Here is an 18,837-nt window from a genome sequence, read left to right as displayed (position 1 = left end):
TTCAATTGACTTAATATTCTTTGTTGGCTTTTTTTCGGCTTTATTTGAATTTATAATGAAGCCCCGCAGCAACCCGCGATTCGGTACTCAACGACACCCAATATACAGTGTGTATAAAAAAAAAATGCCAACAGAATACATGTATAACAGAATGCCAAACGTAGAATGTAACCAACATAGATTTGAAAGATACGCCTTTCCACTTTAAAATGAGACATCAAACGTCCAAAATCTGATAAAAAAATTTGACAGAGTTTATGAGTAATTTTCCAAGAGAGGTCACATTGACCATGGGACTATATTTTTCAATTTAAGGCATTGGGACAAAGCCGGTAGCTTTCCTGGCCTACAATTTAAAAAAAATGTCTTTAGCGAGTAAACACAATTCTAAAACGTTCTTGTTTATATAACAGTCGGTAACACCATGGGGCTAAATAACACGGTATCGAGGAAGGGATGATCTTTGAATTGAGTCCGCGTTTCTGTAATAAATTATCACGGCCAACGCAGTATCGAGGAAGTCATTTCAAGCTTCCGTAGCAGACTAACATGAAAGGTTCACATCTGTTTCCCCAATTGCAAATTACAAGGCACTTCCGGTTTCAACCGGAAAGAAGGGTCACGTGGTCACGTGATTTTACACGTAATATCAACAATGATCGAAGACCCCAACCTCGTCCTCAGGGTGTCGAGCCGTACGCGCCCACCACTACCTGCTCTCTCACCCTGGTATTGGATCATTTGCATGTGCAAGATTTTTGAACACGTATGCAAATGAGGAATAGTCTGGTGCCTGCCTGTGCGTTTGTTTTTGTATGCGGTGTCTGGGTTAAGAACAGAATCAATTCGTCGCAGCGCAGGCATATGGCGTGACTTACGAAAACACGATTTTATTTGTGGTATCGAATCAGTATACAGGAAGAAAGTTTCCTGGTGACTGCTCTATGTTCCTACACCCCTATGTTCCGACAACCTAGATTGTGTTACTCCCGGTTAGGGTTAGGGTTAGGAATAGGAATATGTGCAGTCGGAACATAGGGGTGTCGGAACATAGAGGTGTAACCAGTTTCCTAGCCAGGGCTTACTATTGGAGACGAAGTTGGAAATAAAGTAAGTACTGGGGACGAGGTTGCGAAGACCCCACTTGTCGATCGTTGACCCTAAGCAAACCAATGATTTGGGTTTTTTTCTCTCGGGGTAAATTCGTAGGTGCAAAAGTAGAAACATTTGCCAAAACCCGGCCGGAACCAAATTGAATAGGACTGAAAGAAAAAAAAAACTTTTGTTTATTTGTAAATTAACAGAGAATGGAAAGTTTTCAGTAACACCATGTGAATAATATCTCTCTGTTGAGCTGTTTTTGTGTGGTTCTCAGGCCGACAAGAACCAATTGTTTTAACTCGAACCATGGAGCTATAGCTCCATGCTCGAACAGCGCTCTTGTTCGTCATCAGGACTGCCGGACTCTTGCTATGCTAGTGTAGTTGTTCACAGAAAGCTAATTTAGGTTCGGTATCACGACACACGTTTGTACAAGCACAAAGAGTTTTTCGCTAAAAATACACAACTTAAACATTCTTTAATGACTTTTTTTCGGCTCTGTTTGTATTTACTGAACACATATGCAGAAGCAAATTGTGTTTTTATTTAACAAACATACAAACTTTTCATGAAATTTTTGTTTTACAATTAGCATATACATAGTATAAACGTAAAAAGATGACGAATTTACATAATGCATATTTCACAAACCCCTATTTACACTTTTTCTTTCGTACAATCTCAATTCTCAAGTGATGAATTCATAGTCAGGATTATTTCACTTAAGAGGTCAAGCCAATTGTTTGAACAATGCACCACCTATTTATTTGGTTATATGTTTGTAATGGTAAATCGTCTATTTTCCTTATTTTTTAAAATGAAATTATACTTTATATAATTCTAGTCAGTCTACAGCTTAAAACAAACGGGGGGATTTCAAGAGCTTGATATCTTATTGTTGAAAGCGCTAGGCAAACCAGTTGAAGAACTTGGACAGAAGTGGGCAACAGATGGCGCTTTAATTGTTCAGGCATATTATTTTGCAGACGCACATAATCTGACCAATGGCCACAAAACTGATTGGGTTGGGGGGGGGGGGATTGTAAGGGAAGTTGCGTAGACTTGCCCTCGTCCACACAATATTCCCCCTCTCTGGAAAACATGTTTAGAGGAATTTTTGGATTAGGATTATCTTATCTGTGGCAAAATAAAGAGAAACACTAAAGGGAATCATAGAAAAAAAACTTGGGTTGAAAGAGTTTTCTCAGTGTGAGTAAAATGAGTTTTTTTCACAGGTTTTTCCTAACTACAGGAAAACAAAAGAATGTCCACACTACTAGGTATACTAACGTAAACATGTCTGTGTTTTCCAGTGCCTAGCCGAGAATAAACAAGGTTTCCCAACTTGAATTATTGCGTGCAGAACTGACTTAACTTCTTCATTACAGGGGGACACCCGTACCCCTCCTCTAGTGACACCCAGGTTGGCACGATTCTTTTGATGAACGAGGCTCTAAACGTGACTCACAGAAGTTAGGGGCGGTACTAACACCCCCATTTGCTACGCCACAAATAAACACAAAAGCAAAAACCAACATTTTGTCATGATCGTTGACCACTTAAAGGAATTAAATAAGAAAAACAAATTAAACACAGCAATATACAATGTACATGTAATATTTAAAAAGAAAACACCCATTAAATTTCTCCATGCGTGACCCTGTCTTGAAGGCGCTGTGCGATGGCCCCATCGAACTCGAAAGCCTGCAACAGAAAAGGACAGATTTATCAAATTTAACTATATTGATTTCACACAAAAAATAACGGGCCCATTAGCACTTCTGAGCTACCGTAAAAAACTATTGCTTACAAGTTTACAATTGCTCGGCACAATAACTGTCGGGGTACATGTACAGGCTTGGTGAAAGTTTGTTAAAAGTCACTGAAATAAAAAAGAACACCAAACCATCTTTGCAATACCCAAACATTTGTACATTAAAAAAACTTAAGACTAACCACACTTTTTCCTTTGTGGAAATTCAAACAAAGTGCACCCCCCCCAAAAAAAAATAGGTGTCAATCTGTCTTTATTTTAACCAAGGTGTACAATACAAAAGAATTCACCAAAATGTAATACTGTTGATTCTCGTTAATGCAATCACTGTTAATACAACTTTTGGTTATAGCAAACATAACGCCTTGGTCCCGACTGTGCATTTATGTGCACAATGAATGGGACTGATGTTCCTCTTAACACAAAATTCTGATATAACAAACATCTTGGTTGGGTCCAGCTTACTTTGTATTAACGAGAGTCGACTGTACATTGTAATAATAATAATAATTTGGGAGGCTTATCATCCTTACTTGCAGCTGGTATGCTGAATTGCGAAGGACGCGGCTACAACATGGTCTGGCCGCTGGCACGTAAATTGCACCTATGACCCATGACCACGGAGCACAGCCTGAGATCGAAAGTGTTTGATTTTTCCGGAGGGAGGAAAACCGGAGGGCCTGGAGAAAAACCCTTGTGGCACAGGAGAGAACCAATTAACGCACAACTCTACTCACATGTGATCCGCGGCCAGGATTCGAACCATGGTCACTTTGGTGAAAGGCGAGCGCTTTACTCCTAAGCCACCCATGCCACCCTTTTACATTTGGTGCAGGGGCATGTGCTGTTAAAACACTCACAATGTGACGACGTAAACTTGGTCAAAACATAGATGGTACACTCACCCTGGAGTAGTATTTCTGGGCCAGGTCCTTATCCTTTTTGACCCCGTGGCCCAGGTGAAGGCTGCGGGCGTAGTAGAAGCAGCCCAGGGCGATTCCCTTGGCCACAAAGGCTGGGAGACAGTCGGTCTCCTTGCTCAACTCTTCCACACTGTCCAACTGTGAGACTCTGAGAAACCAGACATTGATAACAAAAACATAATAACTGAACATGAAAATGCATAAAACTGTGGCCGGTCTTAAACGGATGATAAACGGTCTTAACCACTTTCACCATTTTGTTGGTTGAACGTTCACAATCCTCATGTAGGCATGTGCAATACAACCAATGAGTCAGTATTTCATAGTCCTATAAATTCGCAATGCATCAGCACAGCTGCGTTCTGCGCCACATCGCGTAGTACGCGCCCCATCGCGCAGTACGCGCCCCCAAATCTCCATTAGGTGTTGTTTACGTCAACCCGCGAGACTGGACATACAATGATAAAGCTAGAGGGGTATTTCCAAAACATGAAGTAAAATTGACTTGTTTTGACTTTTGGTGATTCAGCTTGGGTAATTATCAGCATCCAGACTCCAACCGGTCTTAAAAAATAGTGTTTAAAACTGGCCAAGCACACATTTATGCCCTTTATTTCACCCTCTGGGACAGGACGTTACCTCGCAGCAAGCTCTGCCGCCTTGGTGTAGAGCTTCTTGGCGTAGTAGTGGGATACCAAGTTGCCCATGGCATACACATTGCCCCTTTCCGATCCTTCTTTAAGACACTCAAAGGCCGAGTCTGTGTTCTTCTGACACCCCTGTCCCGTCTCGTACATGACGCCAAGAGCACCTAAACATAAATAAACAAAACCATTCATGTATGTAATTTGCAAGACAAGACTTGCAGTTGTGCATGTTAAGAACCCCGTCCCCCCCCCCCCCCCCCCCCACATGTAAAGTGTCCAATACTCAATTGTCCGGATTCACTCTCGATAGCTAAGGGCAATTGGAAAAAATTGTCATCGAAAGGAAGTTTGTTTCCTGAAAATTAACCTCGACGTCTTACCCTGAGATTCAAGGCTGCCATTTCCAGTTGCCTCTGAGTGCCAGAAGAAAGCCTGAAAAAATTAATAAATAAAACAGAGTGAGACAAAAATTACCAAGTGTGGAGCGAAGCTGCGGTTTGAACACACTACGGACTCTGAGGTGTCCATCTCAATGAGTGTAGAGAAGTGGTTGCAGTAAAGTAGCCTGCTCAAGAACACATGCAAACAATATGTCCCACCTAGCTAGAAACAAGAAGAAAAGCTAGAATAACACAGCTGACCCTGCAACTGGAGAGTGCGCCAAGTGTATACATTCATATATAAACTCTGCGAAATGAAGACACTACCACTTCTGGAAAAGTCTCTTCACCTTCTTAAGATCCAGACTGCATTCTCTCGAGTAGTACATTCCCAGGACCGTCTGCGCCTTGATGCTGGCTCGAGGGTTTCCGTCGTCGGCGGCCAGCAGCCACCACTTCTCGGCTTCGCTGTCTGACTGTTTGACCCCGTAGCCTTCGAAGTAGGCCCGGCCCACGTTGAACCGGGCGAAGGGGATAAGGTGCTTGGCCCTTTTGCTTCCAGAGCTGGCAATCTTCATCAAGTAGCCGAAACCCGTTTTCTGAGATTTCCGAGATGGAAGTCATGGTTAATCGGACATGGTAAGCTAGGAATTCAAGTACCCCCCCTCCCAAAAAAAATATCTAAGAAATAGCTTACATGGTCCTCTTTGACTCCAAGGCCGTCGTAGTACATGATACCCAGCTGAAACATTGCCTGGTAGTCTTTACACGTGTCAACGCTCCTCTTAAAGTAAACTGCGGCCTCTTCATAAGCCCCCTGTTGTGGAAACAAAAGAACTTTTTAAATTCTGATACTTCTGATACTTTTATTCTTGATATTTGCACAAGTATTGCATGAAATGCAAATGGTTAATTTTTATTTGAATATTGTAAACACGTTGCATCTCTACGTGAGCGCTGGGTCCCAACTACAGTTGGGACAGACCCAACCCAATAATTTGGGCACTCCAAACAAAAGTTGGGGCAGTAGCTGGGATATCCCAACAATAGCTGGGACAGTCCGAACTATAGTTCCGTTCATATCTCTGCACCTTCGAAATTTCTAACGTTCGAGTTGATGTGGGCTCTCATTTTTTCCCTCAAATTTCTTTGGAATGACAGATCCTATGCCACTGGAAGTTCTTGGATAAATTCTGATGCAAGTCCTGAACATATAGTGCTTGTTAAATTACGAGACTGTAAGTGGGAGGTCTCCTACCGGGAGTTCGAACACGTCAAAAAGTCCAGAGATTATGAACGGATTGTAGCCACGTTTACAGGTCTATCCCAGCTATAGTTGTTGGGACCATCATAATGTTTGTAAATTTATAAAGCGCCTGCATCCTTTAGTATTGGTGCTCAAGACGCTACATCATTATTACCCTGCTCATTGGGCCCTTGAAATATTTTAGAGACCATCTCAGCTCCTTGGGAGTGTACAGCTCGACGCTGCCATTTCTGCACAAAGCAGCTAAAATCAACCACAATATTCTCTGCCCTCATAGCTACCCATTTACTCCTGGGTGGGGAGAAACAATGAGTGACAAAGTGCCTTGCCCAAGGGCACACTCAACGTAAGCCCAGGCTGGACTCGAACCCACAACCTGCAACATTACTCACAGACCACAAATTCAGTGCTCCAGACCACGAGGCCACGGCACTCCACTGCTATAGTTGGGACAGTATAGCAATACAGTAGCATCGCTAAAGTTATAGGGGCATAACAGGGGCTGTAGGACCAAGTCCGCGTACCTGCTCAAAATAGAACTGGCCAAGCTGGAAGAGTGCATTGGTGTCCCCGTCTTTGATCTGGTTTAAGAGAAGCTGCTCTACCCGGTTGTCAAGGTCTTGCTTCTCTTTCTCCTTAGCAACCTCATCGTCGATGATGTGTAGACTCCTCGTCTTGAGGCTGCCCTCACTGTTGGGGCGGGGCAGTGGCTCGGCAGGGAAGAGAGATTTTTGAAGCTGATGCTCCATGGCTGGATGGATGAAACTGATGCCTTGGCTGAAATAATTAAAGGGAGGTAGACTGAAAAAGGTAAGGGCTACTCTTTTTGATAACAGGAAGGCAAACCTTGTAAAAGGCCAGAAACGCGGGCCTGAACTTTATTTCACCATGTTTGTTATCTCGCAGACCGCGCGCATACTGTCATGCTCATAGTGCATCATTTAAAACAGCCATCGTCTGGCACGCGCGTGGTGTTGCTGCCGCTGGTATGCACCGTTAGGCTATGTCAGAATAGTCGGATCGTTTTGGTCTAGTCTGGCAACATGCTGGCCAAAAATTGTATAGCACCGTTTAGTTGCGCAGCACTGTACATGTCACACTACATCTGCCATTTGTCTGCACATAAATCAAATGACACGGCACTGGAAGTTGCACTAAGTCTTTCTTTTTTAGGGTTCAGCTTGATCGTATTTTCATTTTGAGAGGATCCTGCTAGGCCTAAATACTTACTAGGCCTACTTGTACTAAGGACTTGATAAACAATGATAAAGGATTTACAGGTCTTGATGATGATTGATTGGTGAGTTTTCGCTTGTAATTCGGCAGGAAAACTGCTGAATGAATGAAAATGAATGAATTTTAATGGAAATTGGAAATGGAAAATTTCGGCAAAAGAGTGACCTTAGGCATCACCATGATCACCTGACCATGGTGGTATGAAAACCATGATTATAAACGCATTAATTTATTAAAGTAGTAACGTCATTACAATGTCAATGTCAATCAATAATCATCATCGGGTGATCATCAATTTTAAATTTAAGATCATCATCATGCAGTTCCAGTTTTCCTGCCGAATCTCCCCATGTCATGACTCATGATGAGTGCACTCACTTCTTAGTTCCCTTCTAGCTCTTCTCGGCGCAGTGGTAACCTTACCAAATATTACATATAAAAACAATGGATCAATGAAATCCAACCGGCAGTAACTGGCATCAAAACAAAAACCATGGGCGGCGCCATGATACTTTCTTAGTTGCTGTAGCAACTGAACTCGTCTCAGACACTTGAGGGCGCTATACTGCTGACACGTGCACCACGCGCGCATTGTTATTGAAGATTCATTTTTGTAACAGCCGACAGGCACTGAACAGCAGTGTGTGTGTTCTTATTCCTCCATGGTGTAGCTTAACTGGAACACCGCTTAAATTCAAAAGATTTTCCCCCGAAGTTGCTGGGCAGAAGGTCCGTCAAGCTCACCAAATGTACATGAAGGTAAGAGTACCAAGAGAGAAAAAGTGGTCAACATTTTTGATTGGAAAACATTCGCATGCCTCAGCTCATCATGACTGACCCGCTAGGTCGACCGGCAGTGGCGGCCGGCGCCAGACTCTACTTATTTTTTTTTTTTTGGGGGGGGGGGGGGGGGGAAGGGGGGGGGGGCGGGGCGGGCAATGGGGGGGGGTGTCCTACCAAAATGCGTCAACCATGTCAACAAGCGTAAACCCAGCGTCAACATATTTTGTATTACTTAGGCGAAGTAAAAAAACAAATGTTTCTTGCGTCAGCTTCCTTTTGGAGGCCCCCTGGATTTTTTTATTATTTTTTATTTTTGAAAAATGCAGTAAAAAACACCAAAAAAGTCCACAAATTAATCGGAAAATATATTGTAGACCAACACAACTCTAAATAAGTGATACTGTAAATATGTTCAGTTGTCTTGTCCAACTTGTCTTTCATTTTAAAAGTGTCTTTGAACAGTGGAAACACCAACGGTTGCAGGAAATTTTTTAATGGCGACCATCGTGAAAAAATAAAAAGTCCCTCTTTCTCCTTTTTTTCAAAAACCCGGACGAGGAACATGGTTTTTATTTATTCGGTCTTACAAATAAGGTTTTGAACATAAGAAGTAGCTTAAATTTTATGGTAGAAAAAGCGAAAAAGAACATCGTCAGCATGTAAATTACAGTTGAAATTAGTTTAAAAGTTGTGTTTCTACGCGAAACCTACAACGTGTTTGTCGATTTAGTGGAAAGTACAGTAATTACTAATAATACTTTAGTCAGATAGTCAAACTGTTAAAGGGAATATACAACATTTGCAAACATCGAAAAATAAAACTACAAAGTTTTTGCGAAATACCTAATAGGATGTTGGTAAATGACAGTCTAAAGCATCCTGTAAAATTATGGCACCTGGTATACTGTTATTTCAAGAAAATTGGTATTTTTGTATCAATTTCCAACGCTGATCGGCCGATCAGCGTTGGAAACAACTGGCTTTTTTTCAAATACTGGCCCCAATTGACCATTGCACTTGTTTGCAATCGATTACAAACCTATGAACGGGTACGAGCCAGCTAGACTGGTTCCCTGACCTTACAATTCCCCAATGTATGTAAACTGCTCTGTTTCTTCTTATATGGAGTCAGGGAGCCAGACTACAGGAAAATGATCGTTTTTCTAGGTTTTTATAGCATTTTCGAACCCAAAACCTCCAAAAAGTCAGTGTAACTATATTTGCTTTATATTTCCAACCCCCCAATTCCGTCCATTTCTGAAAATTACAGCAAAAGCAAATGATGTATATTCTCTTTAAAGGGAATATACAACATTTGCAAACATCGAAAAATAAAACTACCAAGTTTTTGCGAAATACCTTAATAGGATGTTGGTAAATGACAGTCTAAAGCATCCTGTAAAATTATGGCACCTGGTATACTGTCATTTTCAAGAAAAGTGGTATTTTTGTATCAATTTCCAACGCTGATCGGCCGATCAGCGTTGGAAACAACTGGCTTTTTTTCAAATACTGGCCCCAATTGACCATCGCACTTGTTTGCAATCGATTACAAACCTATGAACGGGTACGAGCCAGCTAGACTGCTTCCCTGACCTTACAATTCCCCAATGTATGTAAACTGCTCTGTTTCTTCTTATATGGAGTCAGGGAACCAGACTACAGGAAAATGATCGTTTTTCTTGGTTTTTATAGCATTTTCGAACCCAAAACCTCCAAAAAGTCAGTGTAACTATATTTGCTTTATATTTCCAACCCCCCAATCCCATCCATTTCTGAAAATTACAGCAAAAGCAAATGATGTATATTCCCTTTAAAATAAATAATGTTGTTGACCAGTGGCGGGTATACTTCTAGCATGACTAGACCACAATAGAAATATCGTGGCAAAAGTTTATTTTTTCGGGACCCCTCTTGCTATTTCTCACTTCAGTTCAAAACTGGTTTTTATCAACAACCTCAACTCTTGGTTCTGCATAGCCCCATAGTTCAAGGGGTACTCAACTCTCATAAATCTGGGTTCCATAGGCCTTTTTACTACTTCAACTGCACGTGCGCACATGAGATTCAACGATTTAGTTTCAAGAGATATACAGTTCCCCACACATGTGCACAGTCATAGCGGCCAGTGGGGTAGTGGGGTACCAACGAAATAAAAAAAGTTCTTGTTTTGAAGTAAATGCACAATTTTGATTTTCTTTAAGGGCACCATGATATGCCATGGTTTTGATGTTTTGTGTGCTCCCACTTCCCCCTAGCCTTTGGCTTGGGTAATTATCAGCATCCAGACTCCAACCAGTCTTAAACAGAGTGTTTAAAATGGGCCGAGCAGACATTTATTCCCTTATTTAAATGCAAGGCCCCTTCAGGGTTTTTATTTTACCAGTTCTACACAAGTACTATGAATATTGCCTTGACGGCCGTTGGACTGAACCACTGATGCATTTAACATGTACACATAAAGTATTGTCCAGCATGCACAGCATGATAAAAATACTTGGTTGTTAGTGTAGGTAGTTGACCAAGGTTGTCAAAGTCGAACAAAGACTTGGCATCATGCATTTTGCCTTGTTTGCACTTTTATAAGATGAATATTTAGGACAGGTCATAAGGCCAAGTAAAAAAAAAAACAGTGTCTTGTGCCTGCTCTGCTCCTTTTTCCTGCCTACTTTTTTTCCTCTAATTCACACATTTGCAGTATATTTTGCAGATCTATTGTCTCCTTAAAAAATTTTCAAAATGGTCGGATGAGAAACAACTATTTTTTTTGACTCGGCCAACATGTATTGTCCAGCACTGCATGATAAAATACCTGGTTGTTGTTGACGAAGGTTGTTGAACAAAGATTTGGTATCATGCTTTGTTGGCAGGCAAACACAGTTCTAGGAAAGTTCATAGCCAACAACCACAGGGGCTTTGAGCACAGAAAATTGCAAAACACAAAAAATATAGTATCACAACTTTTTGTGTACACTTGTACATGTAAAGAATGACTAACTCTGGCCATGGAGGAATTGAAAAAGCAGCGTCCTACTTGAAGTGAAATACCTTTTTTGTGCAAATTCCTGTTATAGGGGCCTACCGAGTGGTCCCCAAAAACCCCCAGAACCCCATACTTCCAGTAACCTGAGACTCAAACCACATACCAGTGCATGGAGAATCTTTTTTGAAGAAAAATGAAACCAAGATCGCCGGATTCGGTCAAGTAGTTTTTGTTCTAGAGCCTATTTTGTGAAGCAGGGTGGGGGCATTTTTTTCCCGATGAATTACTCCCGCACCTGGAAATTTTGACTTACATTCTAATTTATAAGAGGGATTTTTATCTGATAACACCCAAAAAGTATCCTTCACAGCATAGGCTCTGCAGCAAAAACTACTGTACCGAATCGGGATATTTTGTTATCATAATTCTTCCAAAAGGATTCTCCATCAATTGGTGCTGGTGGTTTGAGTCTCAAGGTAGTGGAAGTACGCCGTTCCGTTTTGTTTTTGTTTACCGACCTGTATTTTGTAAATTTGCATGTATTCTGACATCTTAACCAGGTACAGGTACAATGCATGTCATTCTATAAATTTATGGTTCCAAAGGCTGCCATTTTGCCTGTCCTTGTCCCATCTGGACTTTGTCATTTGCCATTCAAGTAGCATTAAGAATGACTTCAAACAGATATTTTTATCTGCTGGGTAGGTCGTTTGCTATTCATAATCACTCTTGGAGGACGAACCAACTTCATTATTTCAGGAGTACATAGGAATTATAAAATCATAAATGTCAGCCTGAGACGGGGCTGGGAAAAAACTTGACCAGACCTGTGCATCGGAACCGAGAACCCGACCGTTGATGTCAGGAACCGGTTCCAGATTATGGAACCAAGTACCCGTAACCAATTTGACATTACTTAGTTATTTCTCAGGCAATGAAAAAGAAAGGTTTTGAATGTCATTTGTTTGGATTTTTCCAAATAAAAAACCGGCCACATGGGAAAACAAAACGTATCATGTTGATGACGCTCGGGAAATTTGCAGTATACACCGTAAAGTTCTATGATTATGGGGGTTGTTTATCTAGTACATCAAGGTTTTATTATAGGATACTGGTGTTTCATTTGTTAAAAGGATTTTAGAAGTACCCAGTAATCAGAAAATTGATATCTATGATATGTTTGCTCATATGTTTATCAGATCTGATAATTACTTTGTGTCAACGTATTTCAGGGGTCAACCAAACTACTTGACAAGAAGCAAAAGACATGTATATTTTAGATTGTTTAAGCTCTCTTTAGGGTCCTTGATTCATGTTTCCCTGGATAAAAGTCATGCTCAATTGACGAAAAATTAAAAGAATAAAAAATATAAGGCTTGTGTCAGTAACTTGTGTAGTTGAAAAAATGTCATGAAAGTATGTCCTCAATTTTTATTTTATTTTTTAAATATGTTTACGGCCTGATAGGAATTTTAATCCCTTAGCAAGAAAAAAAGTCTAACGAACACCTATTGTCCAGGTAAGTTTTCTATATAAACTTGTTTGGGGCTTTGTTCAAAGTTCAAACATTTCGTCAATATGTACTAAAGCTTGAAAAGGATTTTGACCAACAGGGTCAAGTACGCTTTTAACACGCATGGGTTGTTATGTACAAACAAAGAAATCACAATCTCTACTTGCTAAAATCCCGAGGTTTTAGGTACACTGGTATAGTGTGGCCAGAGTCTTCGGACGAGAGAACTGTCCGTGATTTTTACAATACTGCCTGTCGAACAGGTCAGTGGACTTGGCGCATAAGTATATGTACCCTGCAGTGGCAACAATCTTGATGTCGGTGCGTTGGTAGGTACATGTTTAACCACGACTGCTGTAATGTGGGATATGATGTTTTTAACACTGTCTGAGGGGTGCAAATTCGCCAAGGGTGCTATGCTCTCCGGGGGGTTAAAAACGGCATATCCCACATCAGAGCAGTTAACAATTGTTTTGATAACATGTCGTAACTAAAAGAGATAAAATGGTTGTAACTGACATTTTACTGTGTGAGAAATAAATTAAATCCCTGCGATGTACATGTAACCTTTGAAAACTGAAGGTTTTGATGTTCTTCCGGACATGAGACTGAGCGTTTGGCGCTGCAGTTCTCATTGCGCAAAGCTAGCGCGCCGGCAGGTTCCACACGCACGCGCCCGCGCGCAATGAACGCAATGCGATATCACCATCAGTATGTGACATGCCAATGTTCTTTCAGCAAAACGAAAAATGTTTCACATGCATCCCCTATGAGAATTGTTTTCGTTTTGCTGAAAGAGCACTTTTTTTTGTGATCCGTGGACAGAACTTTAAAACGTTGCTTGTGTTCAAAATTCAGTAACTTGAAAAGTACATGTGCGATTTGAATGATTCTTGTACTAAAAGAAAGCTTAATGACTGGGCTTTCCCATCCTAGATTTTGAAAGTGCTACAGGCAAAACTTCGTTCAAAAATTAATCCTGTCATTTGGGTCTCGTTTCTTATTTTGCTCACCCTGTATAGCCTCAATCCTGCAAAATCCTCTATTTTGCAAAGATAATTTTGGAGGATTTGGGAAAGTTAGGGTTTTAAAGTTTGTTTGAAACATCGAAAATGTAATCATCCTAATTAGCCAGGTTACCCCAGCAACCTCTTTGAGTTTGTAGAAAATGTACATGTATTTTGTTTCGAGGACCTGCCAAAAAGATATATTCAGAAACCCTGTTTAATAATAGGTTGGTAAAACAATACTATTTAAAGCTGGTTGCCAATCCCCCTCCCACCCTCCCTCCAAAAATAAAAGGGTTTTGTTGAGAGGATGTCATTGCATGGCATTGTCCGATAATTGATTGCAGAAGCAGAATGTATCTTATTCATATTTTCTTTGATCCCAAACCTTGTTTTTTTTTTTCCATCAAACAGTTGATTTTTAAGTTGTGCAGGAATGGATGTAGAATGTGTCTATATGAGCATGTGTATACAGTTTCAATTTTTGAACAGCGCCAAATTTTTGGTAACCAAATTTTAATCACTACTGTCCATGTACGTTGTGTATGTGTACGAGTTTGTGTTACAGTCACTATGTGGACATGTGAACAAAAGATGTCCACATAACGCAGGTTGTGTTGACGTTATGTGGACTAAGCCGTGTCCACATAACGTTTCGCCCTCAAGTTATTTTCAGTACCGATTTTTCTTAACTACACGAAAACAAAGGAATGTCCACATAAAAACAAAGGTGTGTGTACACGTGATGTGTACAATTTAAAAGCAGTGAAAAAATCCTGCTGCATTAACCATGAATCCTTTGAAAGCCATCCACAGAGAAATCATCTGATAAACATCTCACGTTTTGTGTGAAATCATCTTAAAGGGAAAATACAACATTTGCAAACATCAAAAAATAAAACTACCAAATCATTTTGAAATACCTTGCTGGACTGTTAGTGAATGACAGTGTAAAGCATCCTGTAAAATCATGGCACCTTGGTATACTGTCATTTTCAAGAAAAGTGGTATTTTTGTATAATTTCCAACGCTGACCGGCCAATCAGCGTTGGAAAAAACTGGGTTTTTTTTCAAATACTGGCCCCAATTGACCATCGCACTTGTTTGCAATCGATTACAAACCTATGAACGGGTACGAGTCAGCTAGACTGGTTCCCTGACCTTACAATTCCCCAATGTATGTAAACTGCTCTGTTTCTTCTTATATGGAGTCAGGGAACCAGACTACAGGAAAATGATTGTTTTTCTTGGTTTTTATAGCATTTTCGAACCCAAAACCTCAAAAAAGTCAGTGTAACTATATTTGCTATATATTTCCAACCCCCCAATTCCATCCATTTCTGAAAATTACAGCAAAAGCAAATGATGTATATTCCCTTTAAATGCAGTGTGCGCATCAGATCATTGTGTTCCCTGCAAGTTGTGATGCTCAATTCATATTGATTCCATCGGCAATAATGACATTTATCGCCAATACCCGGTACTTTTACAAATTTTGTTTGGATGCCGCGACCATCGGAGTGCACACAGTGCACTGTGTGCTTGCGTAGGTTTGTCGTCAGAAATCGACGATCAATCCACTGCCGACACCATAGCAGTATCCCCGCCATCTGTTTTGGAGAGAAGTTAATTAAAGTCGGTTAATCAATCATACTTGTCCATAAGGATTGATTTCTTATACTGGTTCTTGTACGTGGGTTTTCCCCCCCCCCCCCTTTTTTTTTGAGCAGTTGGGAATTGATAAATTGTTTCCTCGTATTCGGTCTGCGCGATTTGATAGATTATTTCCGACTGTCTTGACAAAGAAAGGAGAAATCTGTTGGTTGTGGGAACTTTTGTTCATGGAATAACAAACAAAAATTGCATTTGAAGCAAGCTTGTGACCACACTGATGACATTGAATACAAGTGTATTTAACTTCTGGACTACATGTATGACAATGAAGATGTGACAGAGAGGTGGCAGACATCTAGTCAGGACTGTAAGAAGTTGCCGATTGTCTGTGACTGTTGTCTGGTGTCTGTGACTGTTGTCTGTGACCAGAGATGAGGCAGACCGTCCACAAAGAGATTGCTGATTGTCTGTGACTGTTGTCTATGACTGCTGTCTCTTGTCTGTGACTGTTGTCTGTGAATGTTGTCTCTTGTCTGTGACTGTTTTCTCTTGTCTGTGACTGTTTTCTCTTGTCTGTGACTGTTTTCTCTTGTCTGTGACTGTAGTCTGTTTTGACTGTTGTCTGTGACTGGAGATATGGCAGACAGTCCTTAAAGAGTTCGCTGATTGTCTGCGACTGTTGTCTGTTGTCTGTGACTGTTGTCTGTTGTCTGTGACTGCTGTCTGATTGAAGCTCCAACCAAATTGACTGACAATTCGTCAAAAACGCACCAGGTTGGAGAGAATTTTCATGCAGGCGATGCATCCCAGTATTAAGAAAGCAAAACCATTACATATCCAGCACATTAAATTTGTGTTAATTTTACATTTAAAACTCAAATGAAGGCCACCCCAAAAATTCAAAATGCTATAAAACTATTTACACAATTTTCTGCGAACCTCCAAATTTGGAATTCTGACCTTCAAAAACAAATTCGGAAATGTCAAACCTATCTAATGCCAGTTACTGACTAATTGGGCAGCATACATATTTATTTGTTCGTCTGTCTCCGTTTTTTTGGTTTGGCTGAGGAATACTCGATTCAGGTCCCCCCCCCCCCCCCTTTCCTCCCCCGTGCTCTCCACATAAAACCTTGGGATGTACATACTCTACCTGCACTTGACGAAGGAAAACGCTGATCAAATTTAACTAGGGATTATCATGGCAGCGCGGGGACCGTAATTGGATTACGGTCCCGCCGGAGTTTTGCCGAGATGTAACTTCCCAGGAAAAGCGACTGACTAAACCGATGGCGGGTAATCCGCCAATGAAAGTCAGCCTGATCGATCAAACGTACTATCAGGAAAGGGGTTTATACTTAAGTTTTTTTCTTTTCTTTTTTCAATTCGTAGGATACGCCAGCCTGAAATTGAAACGGCCAACTTATGTTAATGGCGGGTTGAAATTTTCTTTCAGCACCGGAAATCCGGGATGTGGAGTTGCGGACAATCGCAGACATGTCGGAGTTTACTTTGATAATGGCTAATGAAGGTCTTACGTCTTAGATGAAGGCTTTAAATCTTTTAAGTGTTAATTTTTTTTTCAGTAAACATATAAGTTTGGCAACATATCCTCTAGAGTTCAATTTGTCTTCAAATTTGGAGAAGTTGACGTCAATTTTCTTTAAGTGATCTACATTTTCATTGGCCATGCGTAAAATGTTATTAGTAATTTGAAGTCATTTCCTGATTCTAAAAACCTTTGACAACCGATTTAGAGTAATTATTAGATCGTTAAAATGTATCATGTCCCTGTATGTCGGGGGGGGGGGGGGGGTAATTTGGCTTGAGAGCCTTAGATGAACGTTTAGATTTTAATGTGAAGGGTTTTTTTCATACTTTCATGGTAAAACAATTAAGCCAGTACACCGTACATGTGTGGTACCTTGAGAAAATTGAAGGAATTTTACAACGGAAATGCTAAATGTAGGTCTGCCATTGTTCCAGAGTGTTGTTCTGTTTGACTAGCCCGTTTTCTGACCGTCGCATTTTATTAGGTAGCGGCGATCAATTTTCATTGTCACAGCGATTGGCAGAGCATGCCTCCCCCAAGACTGAACCTCTTTTTTTCTTTTCCCTTTTTTTTTTTTGGCTAGAAAATTCCCATAAATTATCGGCCGGAGTCACCGACTTGCTACTGTAATTCATTAGGCCTGATTAGCAGCTCCCCCGCCATATTCTGCCGGGGTGAAAATCAATTTGGTCGAGGGGGAGCGAGTGAGAGAGATGCAAACGCCGTGACGTCAAGATGAAATGAATATTGACGCCTGGGCCAAGGGCCTCGGTGAAATTAAATTCGGCGTTGGGCTCTTCAGTCTTGTTTTTTTTTAGTTTGGTTAGTGGGTGGTGGTTTTTTTTAGGACTGGCGATACCGTTTTGCAGTTGACTCTCTGGCTGTCTTTCCATCTACCGCTGTCGTCCGTGTAACAAGGTAATTTTTTTTGGTGTTTCCTACTGGGGCTTATTTTTGCACGGTTTGTTTGCCGTCGAGGAGGAACGAAACGGAAATGCCGCTTGGGGAACAAAGTCTTTGAATCTTTGAAAGGTTTGTATTTATATGCATGTGGGATTTGTTTTCAAACTTGGAAGTTTGTTTTGGAATTGATTTCTGTACAAGTATACAAAAGTATTTCACTCAGGCTTTTTTGGAAATTGATTGTCACTATTTTGGGAAAGTAGTTGCAGCAAGTGTTTTGGTCAGGAGATGAGAAATGTCTGAAATCTCTACTCAAAATGTGTGCAATTTTGCACCATTGTTTGTGGGATTTCAGACACAAGTTGCCTGAAGTTCTGCAAACCATTGTGAATGAGCAGTGAATGAGTTTCTGTGATGCAAAAGAAGACATTTTGAACCAAAGACAATGTAGGCCTACTTCTCATTTTCTAGTTTTGTGTAATTTCACCAAGGAATGGAAAAACATGAATAGCCCCAACAGGCCTGAATCCTCCAATTTCAATACAATTTTGCATACCCCCTAGGGAGTTAAGGTTAATGTTTAACATAGTCGGTACTGAAAACTTTTGACATGTTCTGTCCTCGTTTTTTTTAATTGTTTTGTTAATTTCATAATTCAGCAGTAAAATTTGCATAATTGTCCTGTGCTACGTACCATACTTTTAGATCTACATGTAGTCCCTCCATTGGAGGAGGTAGTCTGAGTATCACCCGTTATCCACGGAGCCAAGAGTCTCCTGTACATGTGTAAAGTCTGATGTCTAGACATGCAGAAAATGCAAGCTGCGCGCCAGCCAATCGGAGTCGACTTTACTAAATCGTGACATCATTTCATTCCCCAAATCAGGACTAAATGGTTTGATTGGTCAATTCGAATGCTGTGTTTTATCGCGTAACATGATACAGAGCTTGTGACACAGGTTTTCTTTTGATCCATTGTCTATGATGCGCAACGGGTGAATGACCGAAGACCAGATATAGAAAGTGCCCGCTGATTGGTCAAAATCTAGAGGTCAAGAGGCGGTTGTCAGATTGCCTAATTAATCAGCGAATCTGCTCACATATCATGGACCACGGCATTCTATTACATAGACTACGGAGGAGGGGGGGTCCAC

The 18,837-nt window shown here is 40.8% G+C and overlaps 1 protein-coding gene across 4 annotated transcripts; it reads right to left on the bottom strand.

Annotated features, from left to right (window-relative positions):
• Positions 1 to 1,546: 1,546 nt before the first annotated feature.
• Positions 1,547 to 8,169, bottom strand: LOC119720786 (LRP2-binding protein-like). Of its 4 annotated transcripts, none has more exons than XM_038190631.1 (9): positions 7,707 to 7,910; positions 7,371 to 7,426; positions 6,617 to 6,869; positions 5,523 to 5,642; positions 5,176 to 5,424; positions 4,826 to 4,877; positions 4,438 to 4,609; positions 3,781 to 3,946; positions 1,547 to 2,805 (listed from the first exon to the last, which is right to left on the bottom strand). In XM_038190631.1, exons 3-9 carry the CDS (start codon positions 6,839 to 6,841, stop codon positions 2,740 to 2,742), a joined length of 1,050 nt encoding a protein of 349 aa, XP_038046559.1. In that variant the 5' UTR covers positions 6,842 to 6,869; positions 7,371 to 7,426; positions 7,707 to 7,910; the 3' UTR covers positions 1,547 to 2,739. The 4 variants fall into 4 exon arrangements, with proteins under 4 accessions (XP_038046559.1, XP_038046560.1, XP_038046557.1 ...); XM_038190632.1 differs by having other exon boundaries at positions 7,371 to 7,423; XM_038190629.1 differs by lacking the exons at positions 7,371 to 7,426; positions 7,707 to 7,910 and adding an exon at positions 8,073 to 8,169.
• Positions 8,170 to 18,837: the final 10,668 nt, after the last annotated feature.

The sequence above is a fragment of the Patiria miniata genome, unplaced genomic scaffold (assembly GCF_015706575.1).
Source record: "Patiria miniata isolate m_02_andy unplaced genomic scaffold, ASM1570657v1 HiC_scaffold_9, whole genome shotgun sequence".
NCBI classification, from domain to species: domain Eukaryota; kingdom Metazoa; phylum Echinodermata; class Asteroidea; order Valvatida; family Asterinidae; genus Patiria; species Patiria miniata.
Note: the sequence above shows the minus strand (reverse complement) of the source record. Positions and strands in the feature narration are given on the sequence as shown.